Source organism: Onychostruthus taczanowskii, unplaced genomic scaffold, assembly GCF_017590055.1.
Source record: "Onychostruthus taczanowskii isolate IOZ18803 unplaced genomic scaffold, ASM1759005v1 scaffold2, whole genome shotgun sequence".
NCBI classification, from domain to species: Eukaryota; Metazoa; Chordata; class Aves; order Passeriformes; family Passeridae; genus Onychostruthus; species Onychostruthus taczanowskii.
Window position 1 is genome coordinate 18,528,778 of NW_024499239.1, and position 21,565 is coordinate 18,550,342.

At 39.3% G+C, this 21,565-nt stretch overlaps 1 protein-coding gene across 1 annotated transcript in view; it reads right to left on the reverse strand.

Annotated features, from left to right (window-relative positions):
- PPP2R2C (protein phosphatase 2 regulatory subunit Bgamma) overlaps positions 1-21,565 on the reverse strand; it is a 134,532-nt gene that overhangs the window by 45,857 nt on the left and 67,110 nt on the right. Inside the window, exons 2-5 of the mRNA XM_041402806.1 lie at positions 8,910-9,007; positions 8,145-8,310; positions 3,872-3,984; positions 1,420-1,597 (exon numbers count right to left, since the gene is read on the reverse strand). Coding sequence (XP_041258740.1) covers positions 1,420-1,597; positions 3,872-3,984; positions 8,145-8,310; positions 8,910-9,007 — 555 coding nt within the window. The remainder of the gene's footprint in view (positions 1-1,419; positions 1,598-3,871; positions 3,985-8,144; positions 8,311-8,909; positions 9,008-21,565) is intronic.

The window sequence follows — 21,565 nt, forward strand, 5'->3', positions numbered from 1 at the left end:
GTGATCACACACAGGCATACAGAGGTTACTGTGCTTGGCCTGATCCACTGCTCTGCCTTACAAGAGGAGGACACACAGCAGAGGAGAACACACAGCAGAGTCACACACAAAAGTGTCCAGGACAGAGAGAAGTCTGGAGGGTGAATCTGCTGTGAGGACACTGTCAGAGCCACACTGCTACTCCAAACAGCTGTACTGGCAAATAATTATGATCTGTCTTATCTTACTAAAGAATGAAAGTACGGATGCTTGGATATTAAGACAGACATAGGTGGGCTTTGAAGTACCACGTAAAAATTGTTCCTAAATAAACAGTCATATTAAGGAGGGAATCTATTAAGCTTGCTTAATCTATATGGGTGAAGGACAGAAAAGCACTATGAGTTTGGAAACAAATTGAGGAGATAGATATTCAGATATACAATCGCCAGGGTAAGGGCACCTGTCACTTGACCCTGCAAAGGTAATTCTTTAAGGACATTAAGTGTTGCTTGATTTAAAGACCATTGTTTCCTGTGACATTAGCAAAGGATGGGTTGAATTTCAAAGATGATCTGGCCCACAAAGGAAGAAATACAATCACCAGAGACAGGGAGAACACCCCATCACATTGGTGCCCTCTCTGAGGAAATCTACCCCAACAGGACAACTTCACTTTGACATCTGATAGCCCCTCATATAAACCCACAGAGACATATTCTTCTGGCTCCTTTTGATGCACTCAAAAAGAAATCACCAAAGGAATACAACATTCTGACCTGGCCCCATAACCTATTTCTCTTCTTACCAGTCTATTTATGTTCTGCAAAACACAGAGAATCACTTTTCTTGGTTACATTCTCTTTTGCTCCCCCTCCAAGACACCCGGTTGTAGTGCAAGGGGCAGCCTCACAGATGGCCAGAATGATTCCACAACGGAGCTTCCAGGATAACACCAGCACTCGAAACATCAATGCCTGCATTAATCACAGATACAACTCACACAAAGCAGCTGAGCCTCACCCCCAAACTGTGCACCTCGGGCATCAGGGCTGTGGAAAGCAGGATGATGGAGAATGGGGGGCAGGGGCAGGGTAAGGACTGACCTTGCAGCAAAACAAGGTGCAATAGCTCAGCATGAAATGTCTTCAGGATATGACAGTACAGAGTATTCTAGTCAGGTGGATAGTTACCATTCAGCTGGCATTTGTTTCCTATTTAAATGTCTTTAACCAACACCATTATTTTTTATATAAAATTCCCTGATTTTTTCAATCTCTTAGCTGTCTCTTACAATATCCCAACATTTTCTTTACAAATGCTGCAGGGATTCTGGTAAGTAAAAGTATATTTTAAAACCTGCAGAAAAATATTTTAAAATAGTCCTGTTAAGCCCACTAATAACATGAACACTGAGCAAGGAATCACAATAAAGGATACTGAAGCTCCTATCTGTGATAGCTAAATGCCAGAGGTTAATCCTCAGATCATCCGCTGACATGTACGTCTCACAGTCACTGTTGACGGATATTGAGTTGACATGATAGGTGTGACCATTAGCAAAGATTCTCCTGGGAGTGACTTCCACCATCAAATCCATGGGTTTCAATACAGGCACCTGCCAAAAAAAAAAACAAAAACAAAAACAAAACAAAAAAAAAAAAAAAAAAAAAAAACACAAACCAGAGAGAGAGTAAGACTTGAAATACCACTTAGGATGATGAGAATTCCAATAGAGAGAAAGCATTCAAAGACCGTGATATTATAAACCTTCTTGACAATGTACACAAGCTGAACTTCCCCATGGATTAACTGCTGGGCAAGGCCTTCCTTGCTAAGCAAGAAAGGAGAGACCAGAGAGGCAGGCAGAGTGATGGAAAACCCGGACTGTGGGAAGGGAGGGACTGGTCAGTCCCACTGCACGACCTACTGGCTCACATGTGCAGAAGGCTCTGTCAAGCAGTGAAGCACTCATATTTTGCTTTTGCCAAAGGGTTTGCCCTCAGTTATGAATCACTTAACTCTATTTCTTTTGCTACTTGATTTTTCTCTTTCAAAAATCTCACATGGAGAAAAGGCTGTAATCTCAGAGAAACATAATAAATAAAGGCTTGCAAAACAAAGCCAACGCGACATACTGTACATACACATGTACCCCCGAAAAGCCAATATCACAGATTATCACTTGTCAATGTGCCCTCATTACCTCCCTGTGTGTCACTTCAAAGTCATGCTTCAATAAGAAGACACTCAATTTTTTTCCTATCAATAAAGCATTAAACAATGTAAAGCTGTGGTCCATGACTGGGACTATTCCATGTTGTTGAACATGCATCAGAAACAATCTATCATACATCAACCCACAAGGTAGTCTAAAAGAGGAAAACAGAGTTTGAGTTTGAAATATTTGAGTTTCACTTTCTACTCAAGGAACAAAACAAAACTCAACTTTTGAATTACAGAATCACAGAATATGTCAAGTTGGAAGGGACCCACAAGGATCACAGAGTTCAACTCCCTGAACAGCACCATCCCCAAGAACCACACCATGTGCCTGAGAGCAGAGTTCAAATGTTTCTTGAACTCTTCCAGGCTTGGTGCTGTGATCATTTTCCTGGGGAGCTGCTCCAGTGCCCAACCACCCTCTGGGTGAAGAACCTTTACCTGATATCCAACCTAAACCTCCTCTGACACAACTTCAGGCCATTCCCTGTCCTGTCACTGTCACCCCAGAGAAGAGATCAGGACCTGCCTCTCCATTTCCCCTCAAGAGGAAGCTGAGTTTACAGAGAATTCTCAGACTATAAGCAATCTGGAATAGTATTGTTTGCCTAATCATACAGAATAGATAAATATTCCATTAATGTAGTCATATTTACATTATAGAAGCTTTTTTCCCCCAACAGACTTGTTGGGTTGTTTTGTTTTCAGTAATAAAGACATACTAGTGTTTACAACATAGCCGTCCAGCTCTAACCTTTAGCCACTTTCATTTGCCAAAACACCTGGAGTGAATTCAGCCAAAAAAGTCTGAGAGCAAAAATCTACATTAACATGTGGATGATGGTTCTCCTCTCCAAGAAACAAGTGACAGGAGAAAACTAAATGGCTTTAAGTTGCACTTGGAAGTTTATTATATTTTAATTTGATTATATCGGTTATTATATTATAATTGGATATTAGGAAAGATTTGTTCACTGAAATTTTTGTCAAGCACTGGAAGGGGCTGCCCAGGGAAGTGGTTGAGTCAGCATAGCTGGAGGTATTTAAAAGATGTGTAGAAGTGGCACCTGGGGACCTGGTTTATTGAGTATGGCAGTGCTGGGTTCATGGTTGGACTTGATCTCAACAGTCTTTTCCAAACTAAATGATTCTACAATCACATATGCTTATATGAGTTCCATGACTGCATCTTTTCAGCAATGCAGATTCTCAGGTTTACCAGACCACAGACTACTGCAAATCCCACTCTTAAAATATTTTTTTATAAAACCAAAAAAACGATGAAACTGAAATTTGGTGTACTGTCTTTAACTCAGTTGCTCTGAATGTGTCAAGAACCCTCTTCAAAATTAATTACAAATAAAATGCTTCCAGCACCACAGGTTAAAGAACCTTTTATGAAAGCACATTAAATCACAATAAGAGAATTTTATCAGGAAAAATAAAACCAACATAAACTCTCAAAAATACTTATTTTGGTCAGTATATCTTAAAGCATTTGTGACTTGCAAATATGTGGCAGATTCAATACAGTTAGCAGTCAGCTAAAGCTTCAGTTAGAATTATCCTATAAATACTTAACATTACGTACGTATTAAATCTTTTACGGACTTAGCACTACCTTTTTCATACAGAAACAACTGAATTTTGGACATGGACAGAAGCTTACCTGCAGTGATGTTACTGTAGAAAGATCTTTAAGCTTTCCTTCTTCATCTTTTAAGTTGTACCCCTCCGGTCTCTTATCTCTTTCAGTAATTTTCCACAATTTGATTGTTTTATCTTTAAAAGAAAAGACAAGCAACTGTCAGCATAGGAATTCTGAGTGCAGTTATTCACCTTTCACAATATATTCCTTAAAGAAGATTTTACACCTTGGTTTAGACAAGTCCAGTGCTGAAATAGTCTGGGTCACATCATTCTGCACATCCAGAAAATGTTGCCCACAGACAAAGTACTCATAAAGCACATCCCAGACCTTCACATCCAGTCAGGGGTTCCTGGCAGCTGACAGGCTGTGTGGAGCATGCAGAACACATGCTGCTCATGAATCCAACCTGGCAGTTTGCAGGTGGAACAAGCCCAAACTACTCAATGCTCACTGCTCAGTTTATCAATTTGACCTCACAAGGAAATAATGTCAATATTAAAACCAGTTTGGCACTAATGCCAGTTTGCTAGGTTACTTATAAACAGCACAAGAACAGCATGGAGTACACAGCCAGACCAATGCCCCCTGGGGGAATGAGCAGTGGTGCATTGGTGTAACTTCAGGAGCTCTTGCAAATGAAAGGCTGTGTAAAAAATGAGGTATTTCTCCCTCCTACTAGAAAGCAGCTGAGAAAAAGACTGAGGTAAAATAAAAAAACCCAATCAAACTAAGGGAAATGTGTTGTGATGGCAATAGAGAGAAGTAAGGAGAAAAATGTATTAATCCTAATGGAATAAAATCTAGACTCTTCCTTTCTTATGATGGGTGAAGCCCATGATGAGAGAGCAATGATGTCTCTCAGCAAAGAGCCTCTGAAACCAACAAACATGTTTTAAACACTTCAAATTGCATTTGTCTTTGGGGCTTTTTTGTACAAGCTGAAGATCCAGATTTCCTAATGCTGATTGTCCACTCCCACTGTGGTTGTGCTCCTAACCTGCCAACCCTAACGCTTCCTAGACTGAAAAATCAATGCCAACTCTTCTGCAAAAACTCTGTCCCTGAGACTCTAATGGTTGTTTCACTCCTCTGCTTGTGCAGCAGCCAAAGCCTTTCCAAAGCTTCTGCCCTTCAGCTGCCAGCACAGATTTATTCACCTCAGTTCCTGCATCATTTCTGATTTCATCCCACTTTCTTCCTTTACCTTTGTTTCCTCAAGTACATAGCAGAGCATAATAATTTCCCCAGTGTGGCTGATCCAAGCACAACTTTCAAAAGCTAGTACAAACCACTTTAAAGACAGGATATATGAAAAACATTAATTGATTTACATTTCTGTAGCAACTTTTAACTTTGAACTTTCTTTGTTTCAAAATCAATTCCTCCATTACTCATTTTTTGCTAGTATGTATCTCTTAATGATATTGATATGCTAATATGCAAGCAAAAAAATCACAATACAATTACAGTCAATGTACAAAACAAGAGGTTAGTTCAAACTGCAACTAAAAAGCTCCTTTTAAATATTCAATAAATTTCATTTGTATTGTACATCATGTTAATTAATTACTAAAAAATACACATAGGTCATGTCACACCCTTGGATATTTTATTACATGTAAATAGTGCATTCCTGCTGATCTAGTAACAAATTATAAATACAGCAATTTTAAAATTAATTATAAGAAAAAAACAAAACCAATTTTCCATTGTTAGATTTGATTGCTATTAATAAATTTACCTCTTTCCTGAGTGAAAACTGTTTTATTAGCAGGTAAGGTTATCATGTATTGGGTTTCTTCTCCTTTATCTACCTCTTTAAATACTCATAAGTTTTAAGTATGCTTATATTTTGCAAAATATAGAAAAAACAGAAACATCTCTGTGAGGTTAAGCATTCAGTCTCAAGGGTGTTGTGAAGTTAAAATTAATTAATGTCTGGTAAGCAGCCTGAAATCCTCAGATGAAATAATCTGTATAAATTCTGATCTACCTTACGTAGCTCATACTGAAAGTGGCCCAAATATATTCTGGTACAGAAGATACCAATGAATCATACTAAGTTGTTATTATTATACTACAAAATCTGTTCATTTTACAGTGAAAACTACAAATTTTCTAATTGCAAGCACTGTAAATCCACAGGGGGATTTGAAAGCCTTGGTGATTTCCTTCTGTCTCCATTAATTAAGATGCCACAATCAAAGCTTAGCTGATAACATGATCTGGAAAAGAACCAAGATTGACTCTGAGAGAGATGACCTGTACAGAAACAACTTCAGACACAAGTCCTCCTTAGAATGAAAGAAACAAATCTGGGCAGGTGCAGACCTGCCAAGTCTCATGTACTGAGGATTAGATTTAGACTGACTGTCCCCTCCTGCTCCTGAACAGCAGGATGCTCCTCCAGCACATTCAGTGGGCACTGTCCACCTGAGCACATGGAAAGGATGCTGTTTCACAGTTCTCATTTTTCTGCAAAAAACCTGCATTAGATCCTAAATTGCCAGAGAGCAAAATATCAAAAATTGCATTAAAATAGCAGGCTTGGAATTTAGCAAACAAAAAACAGTACTCAAGATATTTCTACCATCTGCCCAATATGAGCATGTGTGACAGGTAGTGCCTTCAAGTTAGGAAACATATTATTATCCATTTTTATAGGCATGGAATTGATAGATATTGTCAAAGGCTTCTCCCAGCTAATCTGTGAGACAGTGAATAATTCAGCGTGGGCTGTCTGTACCCTGAAGCTAAAACCATCTTTAAGAACATGCCAGGAGGTGAATCTTGAGACTTCAACCCTGCTGTGCCAGGAAGCTAGGAATCCTCCTTGGCACATACAAATGTTTTGCAATTCAAAGCCAAAATCCAAGGCTTATGCCAGTGGAACCATTTCTGCTCTCCTCACCATGAAGGGGTCTGCTGAGATGCTCCAAAACCAAAGAGGCGAAGCAGAGGCCAAAGTATTTTTCCAGGTCCTAGGCTTGCTCACTGTTGGTGGAAACTGGATTAACCACAGCAGCACTAGGACTGATTATTTCTTCCTTTCTCCCCCCTTATGACAGCACAAACCAGAAAACTCATGTAGAAATCTATTATCTATAACTGTAAAAAGCTGAAAATCTGAGGATTTGGTTGCATTCCTTTGTGTTTTGAAAAACAAACTTTAAAATGAAAAGGGAGAGGTTCACTTTCAATAATCTGCTTTTGTATCACACGCTCAGAAGAAGCTGTTCTTAGTTATCTGAAGGGGTGAGGAATATTTTGACCAAGGGAGAATAGTAGAAATAAACTTCGTAAGGTGACTAATCATTAAATTAGCATAAATCACCTCTCTGTAACAGGTAATTTAATTTCAAATGAGTAACAGTGACCCCAAAAAGTCAAAGGCAACTTTAAGTAAAACAAACTACAGAATACTAAAAAATTATCATCTGCTTTGAATTAATGTAAATATTATTTAATGCTCTATATTTTAACACAAAGCAATTACTTTATATTGTGCCAGTTCCCAAAGATGAGATTACCCTATTTTTTATCAGCAACTCCCAATTACACTCAAACTTCTAGAACAAAAAAATTCTTTTCTGATTACCATTAGATCTAAAATTTAAAATCATTTTTGTGGTATTTTGTGTCTGTGGGTGTCTAAATGCTTCCTAAATGACACCTACTCATGTTAGGTTACATTCAGATTTTTCCCCTTATTTCATATCTGAATATCCCCTCTTGGTAATAATACTGCCTTCTTTCATCAATAGGCTTTAGACATGTCAGAAATATGAGTCAGTATCAATAGTCTAGTATTATTCCTTCTGTCTTCCCAAGATTTGTGTACCTTTTAAAACCTAAATAAACTATTCTGATGATAATGAATGAAAAGAAAAATAAATTAATCTCTCTCACCTACCTTCATCTACACATCTACAAATAATAAAAGTTATGACAAATACAGCAGAAAAAATTCTTAATTTCCCATGAAACACAAGCTGCTGAGTAAGGTGATGCCTTTGTCACATGATCTATTTCAGTATAGCACTGCATATTAATAGAAAAATGGATAACTCTTTAAATGCCCATGAATAATCAATTGGAAAAACCTCATGATTCTATGAATAAAATATACAAACAACAGATATCAGAGGCAGTATGAGAGTCTTGGTAAACTCTGAAAGAGGAAATTACTACACCAGTAGATTAAAATGAGCAAATATATACGTCAGCACTAAAACACACAGAGCAAATACTGCAAATACTGCTATGTCCTGCATACTGTCATCAATCTCACCATTTGTTGATAGGAGTGAGTGAGCTGCATTTTGCTGTGGTAACCACTTGATCTTGTTTATTTTTTCTTCTATCTCCAAACTCTTCAAATAATCAAATTCAGGTTCATGGCTCTGGAAAGTGCTGTAAACATTGTACTCCCCCTGATTGTAAGGCTCATTTTTACTCTAGGGAGAATAAGAACAACAGAAACGTTGTTTATGACAGCAATATATCTTCATCTCTTAGGAAAGGTATAGAAACAGCCTTACAAATATAAAAAATATTAGTAATGTAATTTAATTTCTCATTTAAAGCATGATATTGACAGATGTGTTTCAGCAAGAATAAAATTTCCTGTGAGTATTGAAACACTTAATATTCGAATTTTTGAAGAAATGTCAGCTATTCAGGAAGACTTCTACACAAGATACTGCAGATGAATGGAATTTACAAGTGGAAAATAAAGGTAAGTGAAGGTATTGCTTTAAACAGAACAGGGTTCCATTATCAGGAAAAATCTATTAAAAGAAGAAAGAAGTAAAACAAAAATAATCTTCTTTTATCTTATATCAGAATTTTGAAGCTTTGAAGCATTTTTGTTTGGGGCAGCAAACTTACAAGTTAAAAATCCTTACTCTATTTCACTTCCTCTCTGAACAGATGACACTCTGTTTTACTGAATCATGAGATTATAAACAAGTTTGTTAATTCAACTCAAATGAAGTGTTAAAAATTAAGCCAGGTTTGCTCAGGCTATTGAGGATGACACTGGTAACCCACATACCTCAGGTTCCCTTTGGAATATAACAACTCGGCCCCCCTTGTCACCAGTAGCCAGCAGTTCTCCAGTGTGGTTGAACTCAACTGTAGAAATAATATCAGCTGGAGGAAGAAAGAGAAAAAAGGCAGATTTTAGACTGCTGCTACAACACAAAGTCACCAGAAATATCAGGCACTCCACAAAAAATGCAACAAATGAGGGATTTGAAGGAATACAGACGAATTCACTAATGCAAACAGGCTGCATGCCATTACAATCTAACGAAACAAGTGCAAACACTAAAGAGGCAAATTTGTGTTTCCAGCACATCTGCAGTTTGGGGGAGGAGAAGCTCTCTGGAAAGGTTATGCTTCAAGAAGAGCCATCTTGGGTGGCTAGAAAGCTTTTTTTCAGTACTGGCAAAGAACAAAACTGGCTTTGTGCTATATGCTCTAGCAAGGACCAATGTAACATCAGTTCTCTTGCATGTATTATTTATTCTACGAGCTTTCTGGTGATTTTAACATAACCCTCTAGCAATAGTTTTCTCAAATATGTATTGGAGTCAAAATGCAAAAGCAAAGTATGTGCAGCCTGTCCTACCACTGAGGAACGAAGGCAAAACCAGAACTGTTCACTGTGCAGTGCTGGCAAGGGCCCATTCTAATCACTGTTTTCAAAAAATCTTTTCAGCACCGTAAAAATGTGTCATCAGAAGACAAAAAGAATCTCAGTCTCTCTTCTAATGATTTTCAACAACTGCCTTCCCTAAGCAATCTCATCAGCTTAAACAAGAAACCTCATCAAAACCTGAGGCCAGTCTTGAGCACAAATTACTACACATAAGGATGAGAGGGAGAAAGAGGCTCTAGGAGCTAAAGAACTGGTTCTTCTGTTTGAATGACAGTACATGCTAGAATCATAATCCACAGCTAATCCTACACTATTAGCATAATTTGAATTAAAATGCCTAGTGCAATAGTAAATTAAGAAACCATCATATATACAATCACAGGCAAATGCAGGGTATTACTCAGAGACTGCATGTATGAATCCTCCATAATGATCAGTATTCACTCATCAGAAACATGGGCCAGATTTCAGAAGCCTCAGTAGTTAGGAGCTCCCCTTTAGGCATAAAAAGCTGCAGCTCCCAAACACGTTCATCATCCATCAGTTTACAGGGAGAACAATGAAGTGACAGTGGGCTAAGCTCTTTTGAGAACCTAGCCCCAAATGAGTTCACAGAAATTCAAAGGAATTGAAATAACAAGTGGATGTACCATTTACTTGATACATTTTATGAATTGAAAACATCTGTTCCTATTATTCTTTTAATAAACTAGCAGTTTGGTGTTTACAAAGTGTCTGTTGCCAGTAGCTCTCATCAACAACACAGCCATCCAAAAGCCAAATTCTTACTCACACATGATAAACTATTTACCATCTAAAAAAGGAAAACTTTGCTCCAATCACAGTAAAGAAAAATATCTTTTCATATTTTAAACAAATCTTCACCATCAAATTCTTCTAAATCAAACCAACATTCCTCCATTCTTTTCCTCTACTACTCCAATACATAAAGGAGGAAAGGGAACCATAAATGGATGTGTAGACTTTGAGAAAAATGGCACATGAAGACTTAGAGTATTTTTGGTCTGAATCCAAACCTTCTCAAAGGTAATGGCATTTGATTTTTATGTGGACTTCCACAGACTGCATATTTCATAGATAATAACTACAAAAGCCCGAGATTCACCAAAGTACGGGAAAAGGACAGAGACTCTGGTTATGTTTCATGATGCTCTGGGGTTTGCAATGGGTTGAAAAAATAAAGAGGGTTGTTTTCTAAAATCTAAAATTCTAATCAACTTTTCTGGCATATAAAGTTCATTCAGACTGCTTTCAATGGAAGAACACTTCTTGGCTATTTTCTCCTCACCCTACAGAATTCATACTGACAGTAGGTGTGGTCACCTGCTTATAAAATGACAGCTGCATGATTTTACTCTTTCAAAGCTGTATCTCACCCCAATCACACAGGCACAACTGCAGAAGCCTCATACTGGTACTCCTTTTAAATTGTGCCTGATCTTAAGTGTGCAATGGGGAAGAAGGGCAAATGCAGAGGGAGAAATGTAGTATTAAAATATGTGTGTGTGTATGAGTCATGTCCGTGAGACTTTCTCAACAGGCCACAAAAAAATAAAGTAACTTCAGTAGAAATGAATGGCATTGGACATATATGTGTCAATACACTTGCTATTGGCCAGGGATAGTTCCACAACATCACAAATATTCTTCTCTACAGTGACATAAAAATAAAATATATTGCACTTTACAGAGGGCATCTGTCATTGCCCACTAAAGTCCACAGCAGTATTTGCACATAGTAACTGAACCAGGATTGTAATAAAACAGCTCTGCATTTTCTTATTATACTGCATTTGTCATTAAAGTATCATGCACAGTTAAATTATTGCTCAAAGAAAAGGACTGTGGGCAGTGTGCAACAATGTTATTCTGAGGCAAAATGCTCACCCCCTCCCAAGGTGTATCTTCCAGATACATCTCTCCTTTCTACTAGAAAAACTAATCCTGAGCTGGCAAATACCTATCATTTTTAAATTAACTTGTTCTGAAAAATAGCAGATCCAATATTATGACCTTATAGGCTGTGTAGCTTGTTGGTAAAAATTATCCTTGAATTGGAAAATCAGTTTTATTGATCCTGTAAATAACAGCTGAAAACAACAGCTATCTGTCCCCTGCACAGACACCACCACTCCACCACCCCCTCAAGCATATCCAGCATATCTGTTCAGCAGGTGAACATCAGCCAAGCTGTTTTCTTACAAAGGGTTAGCCAGGCTGGCTCTTCCTAAAACAAATGAGGCAAGGACAGAATCAATCAACAGAGCTCTTCATGCTCTTCTGCAGGACATTCCCCCACATATTCATTAATGCTGCAGCAACATCAGGCACCACTGTCCCAGTCCTGAAGAGTCTCCCACTGCAGAGTGGCCCCCTGAGCACACACAGCAATTAATTCTCAGATTTCAGCCTCTCCAGGATATATAAATGCACCACAATAGAAATGCTGATGAATTTGCATTTACAGTAAGCCCTTGGCAAGGGATGGCAAAGATGAAAGACTCCTTCCAGCCTTCTTCTACACTACACCTTCCATATCTCTGCTGGCAGTGCCAAGCTTTGCACTGACAATTAGGATTATCAGAGACAGAGATAATTTACCTATTAAGAATAATTATGGGTAACCTCAATGCCAAACACTTACAATCAAACTGTAAATCCCATCTTTTATAGAACATTAATCTTCCTACTCCTATTTTAAATTTTTCATCTTTTCTATGCAGAAATGTATATAAACTTGGATTTAAAAGTCAAGATATTCAGTATTTTTCCTCTATATACAGGTACTGAGTGGTAAAAGAAGACCCAAAACTTTCAAGAGATGAAAATACTCCAGGGGGATAAACACCTGATTATCTGGTCCACATCCAGCCACAGCAAATTGTCCCAGTATGCAAAATGCATTACAGACTTGAACCCTGAAACTTGTTTTACATATTCACAGAAAGATACCACATTACTCTACACAGAAAGATATCACAGTACTTTACAGCTTAAACTGACAAGAAGCTTTTCCTGATCCAGCCTGTGAAGTATTTCATTTACTGACTCCTAGTCACCCCTGCCCTTTCATACCTCACTAATTCCTCTGCAGATTCACAATTTACACTCTTTAAATGTTCTTAATGGCTGTGCTGTTAATGGCTGCTGCCTAGCTAGATATATTCAGGTTTTGTGACAGATCTAAGTCCATCACTGTACACCTGGGCACATCAAGGTAAATCAAGCTGGCTGTACTGTTCTTTCCACAGCTTCATGAGTATTGTTCCAGCACAGACCCAGGCAAATGAACCCTCCAGCAGCCCTCCCTCAGGCTTAGTGAAGGGATGAAACAAGGGATGTAACCCAAGTTAATTTTGGCCTTTATTTCACAAAATTACATCCTTTTCTATATTCACCTTCTAGCCTCTCACAGCTTTATTTAAAGGAATAAGCTATTAAAAACCATACAGAGCAACAACAGGTCCGAATACCTCTACAATGAATTAGAAAAGCCTTACCTATATATTCAATCTTCCTATCATTTTGGGGCACTCAAGTGTAACAGCATGCGATTTTCCACCTGATATGCACTCAGTGAAGCTAACTCTGAACATACTAACACATCCTCATACAGTCTTTTGGTCAGAAACCTCAAGCAACTCTAAGAAAAACTCAACTGTAATTTTCATGTGTTATTTTTACTAAAAATTTCTACCTTTCTGGAACATTTAACCTGAAGATTGTGGGGTTTTTCTCTATTTTTTTTTTCAGATGATCAGCAAAGCAAAGAAAATTTTGTAATTATTTCATGCAGCACACAAATGCATCTTTTTGAACAGCACAGCAAGTTTTGAGGGCAATCATCTTGCAACAGTACAGGGAAAAGAAGATCAGAGAATATAATCTTCAACTGAATTCCAGTGTAATCCAAACAGAGAATTAAAGGATTTGGAATGAGCCAGAACACTGGAATTAACAACAGTACTCTTCTCTAAGAAAAAATCTGTGAAATCCTACCAGCCAGAACAGGTCAGAACCTGGCATTAGCATCACACCCAGCGCAGTCAGCACGGCAACACGGCCAGCCTGAGCTGACTGAGCGACATCTGGGCCAGGTGTTTGTTGTGTGTGTTCCCAGTGGCTAGCAGGCAATCTTGTAGTCCACGTTATTTCAACCAAGTTCTGACCTGGCCTAACCTTGGTTTGTGAAATCCAATAAGATCACAGCACAATCTGGCATGGCTGCAAGCAATGTTCAGTCATACTGATACAGAAGTCCCTGAGGAGAATAATCTGGAAGAAACAACAAAGAAGCTTGCAACAAAGAGAGCCATAAAACAAAAGGACAAATGGCGAATAAAAGAGGAACAGTGTTACAGTATCTCAAATGAAGGGACAGCCAATACAAAGAACTGTGCTGTCAGAATTTAGTCTAGACTAAAAAGAAAAAAAAAAAAAAGTAGGGAAAGAAAAAAAATAAATTAAAAGAAAAAGCCTACTACCTTTTTAAAAGCTGAAGTTTCAAAGGTTTCCTCAAACAGCTAGAAAATAAAGTAAGCAAAACCTCAAATACACGAAGGCTTTCTTTTCTGAAATAGCTGGCAGAGAGATCCTTGACAACTGAAAAATTTACTGCTTGAAGTAGCAGTCTCTGTAAAGTGCATTCACTTTGGGCCACAGTAGTATTATTCACCATCTTGGATCCAGGGATTGTAGGACATTAGAAGCATCCTCAAAGTTCCAACAAGAACAACACAAACTCTCCCACATCACACCATCCACCTTGGCTGGTTCAGATACTTAACACCCATAACCAACACACCAGAAAGCCAACTCCTCTCTTGGCAGACAGGACACAGCATCATAGAATCACAATCACCAGGGCTGGAAGAGACCTTTAAGATCATCAAGTCTAACCATCAACCCAGCACGACCATTATAACCCCTAAACCAAATCACCCAGATACAGGTTCCTTGTCCTACACACAAACTGCCTGATCACCTCCCCAAGGCACCAAAACAAAGATTATGCACACAAGCTGTGTGGCCAGATGAGGAAAATAAGAAAAAGGAGAGCATGAGGACACATGAGATGGCAAGAGAAGGAGAGAGCATGCAAATGTTAAAAAGACCATGAGGAAGGGTGCAAAAGAGCACACCTGAGAAACTACATGGACACATAAGAGCTTAAGAAAGCATGAAAGAGCACAAGGAAATGCAACAACAGAAAAGAAGTAGTTTGAAAAGAAGGATTGATCTGCCCCTTCAGCCCTAGGAGTATTTGTCATCCTGGCGAGTCTTTAATTTTGCTTTTTTCCTCATTTATTATAGGTTTAAAGACTGGTGAGTTTCTGCTGAAAAATGGCAAACATTTGCACCATGTTAGATCTAGGGACAAGAAAAAACACAACAGGAAGCTGATTTTGGTCAAGGCAAACTTTGAACACAGATGCTGCTAACAGTGGAAAACCTTGAGAGATCACTGAAACAAGGCAATCAATTCAAATGAAATCCAGAGATGGGTGTCCACTACACTTCACGTAGTTATTTTGTTAACTGCCACCTTGCCCAGCTTCTTTGCCAACACAGGCAAATACATCAAAGGCAAAAACCAAACAGCCCCATTTAATCTTGTCATGCAAGAACAAGGTTTATCAGGCTAAACATCACCTTTTTTCCTGAGTACAACCTCTTCCTGACATGAAAGCCAAACCCACAGAGTTGAATGCTGACCAGGTCTTGAAAGGCTCCTTGAATCATGAGCACTTCAGCTAGGTATGATGGTAAATAAAAAACCCCAAAGAATGGAAGCAACAAATTTTTCTTACTTCGAATCATGGAAAGCACTGTGCTAATCTTTCCCTTTTCTTCATCTTTAATCTCCAACTTTTGGATTTTAGAAATGCTACACATACATACCTTGGTGGCTTAGGTGACCATGAGATCAGTATGAGACTGCTGAGTTTCACAAGTTCATGCATCCCTATCCTCAGGGACCAAGGAAAACACCTTCCCATGCAGAACATCTGAACATACGTTCAATGCTCACTCAAAGAGAAAATTCACTTAAAACAGTATCTTAAAAAAAACAAACCCAAAGTCTTTAGCCCTCTATAAGTACTTAGGACCACTGTAATTTATTCTTTCTAGCCTGGAGATTTAATGGAGTTGGGTTTTTCCTCCACTATTTTTGTATGTGTTTATTTTAAGAGCCTAGAAATTTTTTTCAACAGCTTTTTAATCACATGCTAATTCCTAGCTGTATTTCTCAAATTAGAAAAATCAACTATTAGAGTACAGTCAATGTAGAAAAGAACTGCTTACAGGACAAATATGTAAAACAGGTTATCTGGGTTGAGTGTTCTATGCTAAAACAACACTTTATACTGAACACAAGTCACTGAGATGCACTGTTTCATAAACTGATCCTTCCATGTATGTGTTCCTCATTCTAAAGCTCAAAGTCCTTATTTCAGAGGTTCTGGCACCCATCTCCCACCTGCAGAGTACAAGGGCTCCAGTAAAAGAGGCCCAAGAGACTTGACCTTCTGCCCACTGAGGTAAATGCAGTTTCCCACCACTTGAGTAGTAAATAAGGTCAAAGAACATTTGTCAGATGTAACGTAGCTGAAAATTAGGACACATTTCTCAAAAATTTGGCTACAGCTTCCATGCACTTCAGTGTCTTTACGTTCAAGGTGACCTGCTTAGACCAGAAAGGCTGCAAAGGCAGAATGGCTAATTAACATTATTAATATTATCCTTTAACATTATTACCCTTGCTGAAGTCACCAGGTGCACTGCTTTGTGCCTCCTTAATCTGAGACACGCAGTGGACTGATAAAGAGCTTCCCACGATTCCTTTTAATGCCTGTTCAGGGCCCCCAGTGGGGGCAGGCACTGCACCCCTGCAGAACCCGAGCTGCTGGGAGCCTGCAGCCCTCCCTGACCCTGCTTCCAGCAGGTACCTCAGCCCCTGGGAATGCCAAAGAGGGCAACAGCAATCCCTCCATCCTGTTCAGCCTGAACAAGACCCAACAAAAAGGCTAGAAAGCCTTTTGGTGTCAGTAAATCGAAGCCATTTGTTAACTCTGCTGGTATCTATTCTTACAAGCAACACTTAAAACTAAGAAAACACTGCAGAGATCAGTATCTATTTTAGCATAAAGATATGCACAGAAAGCTTCTAAATTTCACATTCCCTCAAATCTTCTTCACAGCTTACATTGTGTAACACATGCTAGTCATTTACTCTTCTAAGATTTTGGTGGGGGGGGGGCAGGAGGAGAGGTTAAAAAATGAAAAATGGAAAAACAAAATTGCAGCCAGATCTGTCTTCCTCTCTTTACTGACAGATGAGACCCTCATCTAAGCAAAGGACTCAGTAACAAGCTTGAAACACTCTGCTTGATAAACATGCACATATTTAGAAAATGTGCCAGTCCACTCCTCTTACCAACCCACGCTGTTGGACAAAAGAGAAAAAATTGCCATGGGCATCACATCATGCATTTACAATTTCCAGAGAGAGGCTTAAACTGGTACCCACAGAAGGAAGCCTGCCTGAGCTGGGAGCTGCTGCTCAGCTCCATGTTGCTTCCCACTGAGGAGCTGCACAGCCTGGCTGCCAGCTCCAGACAGATTAGAAATGGTGCTGCCAAGTGTTAAAAATGCTAGGCAACCGGGTTTTATGGAGAGCACAGAAAGACCTTGAACCTCGCCCTTCATCTCAGCAAATAGAAGCCAAAATTGGGAAGCACACAAATTATTAATACACACTAATTCTTTTTTTATTGTCAGAAGTGATTATGCTCGTGCATCATAATTGCAATAATCTACAATAATAAAACATCAAGTTTTGTTAACAGCCTATACTAAAACAAAGACCAAAAAAATCTCACCCATATTTAGAATTTTAAAGGAGAATAATTAATTTCAAATATATCAAAAACTAATGAAAAATCATCCAAAATTTAAAATACAATTCTCAATAACCAGATACCATATGAATGTTATATCCGTATATAACATAAAATCTTCAACAGAATTTCACTGCCAGCTGGTTCTGAACTTTTCTCCCCCTCCCCCCCCCCTCTCCCCCCCCTTAACTAAGCAATTACATTACAGAAGCAAAGCTCTCAGTAATTCTGTCACAGCAGTTCTCATGTTCAAAGCACTTTCTGGGCATTAAACTCCACAGCAACCCAAGGAAGTCAGCAAAGAAATGTCAGCATTCCCATTTTACACTAAAGAAAAAATATGAAACAGATCCTCCAGAGTTTTTATCCAAGATCAGAGAACCAGTTTTGATTATACACATACTAAGGGACAGATAATCCATGCTGTGGCTTAGCAAAACATTTCTATTTAATAAAGCCCTTAATCACTTGTCTAGAGACTTAAATGTTCCTATATTCAGCCCAAATGAGTATGCATGTTGCTAAATGAATACACTGATGGAATCCCAACAAACAAAGCCTCACAACAGCATGCACCCACGGAGAAAAAGCCCAGTGAGTAGGCTTTTGGGTGAAGCAAGGGGCATATAATCTTAAAAATCATGAAGGGCTGGAGCTGGACTAGAGCCAGTCTTTAAGCTCAGAGCGATGACAAGGCAGGGAGACACACAACAGCCCTATCTGTGCTAGCAAAGGAAGAGCTCCAGCATGTTCCTGGGTTTTGCAGTGCTATGATTCACACTGCTATATTGATAAAGAGAGGACCTTGAGAGGCTTTTGGCTGTAATAAATTGCTCTCCCCCAAACACCACTCTGGCATGGCTCAGATGCTACAAGGTAGGGCCAATTCCCAACAGCAGCACACACATGGCCACCATGGTTTGGAAGCTGCAGAATGTCACCCCCATGGGCCTCTCTGTGCCAGCTGGTCCTGGGGCTCCCAAACACCCAGGTTGCCCAGGTAGATGTACTTAGTGAGTGAGTGCAGCTCACAGGAGTCAGTGTGGCACACACACAGTAACATCCACACTCTGCCATGCCAGATTATACTAGGGTTTCCTCTACTGCTACTGGCAGAGGTTGGGGTTTCCCAGCATACAGCAGGCTCTGGAGCTGTAGAACTAGCACAAAGAAAACAAACTGTGTTTGCTTTCTCAGTTGTAACCCAAGAGGGTGGATGGCAGTGTTTAAATCATCAGAGACTCTGACTACAACATCCAAATAAACTATATTCAAATACCATGAGCAAGAGACAGCTCTAATTCACACATCACTAGACATCTCCTCTGTGATTCCCAGCAGTGGACCAGCAAGCTGAGGTCACACACAGGGCTTGCTGCTTGTCATGGGAGCTCCATGCCAAGCCATGTAGATACTCATCTAACATTAGCATCTGTTTGCTTGGCAGGCTCCAAAGGCAATTCAGCTGACAGCTCTGAATTTGCCTCTGGGTCTGTCACAAGATCATATAACTCTAGGACTGCTGGGAATGCCTACTACTTCTTTGATGAAGATCATGCATATCATAATATATTAGCTTCATTCTAAGCATCCCTTGAAATCAGTGTTTGTGACCTCTCAGAATTTTTCAGGTTGTGTGGCTGGTTTAAGTGTGTAAACCAAAGCCAATTTCAAAGATCATGCAAGTAGCTCGTGTTTGCATCAATATCTCTTCAGCAAGTTTACATGATGATCCCAAGAATATAAAAATCAGATTTTTTGGTGTTAATATGGGTTGCTGTTACTGATGGAAGACCAAAGTCTGCTCCCAAGCTTGTCTAAAATGAACAGGCTAACTGCATCAGCTTTACTATCACCCTACTGTTTTAATGTTTGATATGCATGTGAAAATTATACTAATTAAAGGCTTACACAACTTCACATTGGTCTAAAAGCTTGTTTCACAAGACTCAGCTCATAAAAGGCCAAAGTCTTTACTTTTTATCTATCTATCTATCTATCTATCTATCTATGCACACACATGAATGTATCCAACAGAATAAATTGAGGAAAGTTGGGATTGCTCACTTCCTTAAAATTAACAGCATGCTAAATCACCCTATTATGTCAGGAAGTAGATGAACTCTTGGCCCTGAAACATTGAATTCCAGACAGCTGCAGTGCGAAAACCCAGGGTTAAATTTGCCCTCAAGTTTAAATGCATTGTATTTCTATAATTACTCACTTAAAAAAATTACTTAAAGAGCAGAAGACACTAAAAATCAATGCACCTTTCCCCAGCCTGTGTCTGATAAAGAAACTTCAAACACTGTTAACAGCCTCAGGAAATAAACATCCCTGTTTTGGGATAGTCCCAATGGACATCAATTACATAACAGGACTAGAGCAGCAAATATTACAAATGCTATGGACAATGTCTAAACAGGAACCATTTGCTGGTCAGGCAGTTTCTGGTTTTTTTGTTTTATTTCTGAATGTAGCAGCATGCAGGGAACCCAGTCATTATGTAAAACAGCCCTAAAAGCTCTTTCCAGTTTAATAATACAATATTGCAAGTGGGAAATCAGACCATTCCCACTGTGTTTACAGCTATGGAACAGAGACTTCAAAGCTTCAAACCTATGTTTTAACACTAAGCAAAATCAGTCCTTCTTCATCAAAAGGTAAAAGGCAATTTTTTTTTATCCTATCACTAAAACTGAAAAGTCAAAACCAAAATAATCTGGAAAAATAAACAACACTAATCAGGTTTCTGTCCCCTGTACAAAAACAGACCTAGAGGAATTTCCTTAGGAGGCTCCCCAAATCAGGGGGGGCTTCAAAGCAAATGGTGGTGGCTCACAAATCTGCAGGCACCTTCCCCAAGGCCATGCCTCCTGAAGTCAAATTGCTTGAGAATGCTAATTTGCAGCCCACACAGATAACATTTAGACACCTAAGCCCTTGATAGAAGCACAAGGCTTCCAAATTCCCCTAATATCCTTGAAGCTGTGCCTTGCAATCATGGTTGGCTGCTAGAATGCAGCCCACAGTAATTATTGCTGTGCTCTCAAGGCAGAGCAGCCTCTGCTGCAACACAGCAGCTCTGAGACTTGAGGCCAACTGAAGCCTCAAGTCTATTTCAGTCCCACTATAATTATAAATTATGGATATGTAGTTGAGATGCCTCTGAATTGTTTGCATGAGGGTGTATTTATGCACTGCAGAGGAACACTGCAGAGGAATATCTGAGCTGGATCTGACTGAACTGGCATCAGAGCCAAAGTAACAGCAGCACGACGCTGCACCCAAGACATCGCTGCTGTCAGGACTCGCTGCCTGTTCAGAGCTAACAACAAAACATACCTTTCCACCATCCTCCATTAAGCAATGTTGACACATCCATTAAATACAGAATGAAGAGAAAAGGTGTTGACAGGTTTCTCCAAGGCAAAACAGAGGAGAAACACACTGGTTAGTTGTTCAAAGGACCATGATAAGGGAAAAGTATTATCACCCAAGTCACAGCCACAGAGTAGGTGCTGCTAAATTTGCCCAAGACTAGTTGAATGGAGAGAGACATTGCCTTACCCATGCCTGCACCAGCTCACAGCTGCCATCAGGCCTCACCCTGCAGGGAAGAGGACAGATGCAGACCCTGGCACCATTTCCTAACCCTGGAAGAAGCTGGCTCTCTATAGCAATGTTTTTATTTTACATTGCTATCCCTTAGTGATGCAATATTTATATGTAACAAAAACTGCTCTTTTTACATCAGTACATCACTGCACTTTTCTAGGAATACCACCTCAGATCAAATACATGGTGTTTTCAGTTTAATAGCCTCCTATGTACTTGCATAATTGGCAACGAATTCTTTGGAGAAAGAGGTTTGCCTCTACATGTGCTCTGGAAAGTCCACTGTAAGGCAGTACCATATTGAGTAGGTTGTGGGGATTAAGTACATTTTCCACCACAAACAATAAGGAGGATTTCTGTAATCGGCCTTGCAGAGGGATCTAGATAGATTGGAGCATTGTTCTGTGATGGAATTTCTAAAGTCAAAATGTCAGATTCTATATGAAGGACAGAGTAACACCAGGCAGAGTAATAAATGGGGAGAGGAGCAGCTGGAGAGCTGGCCTG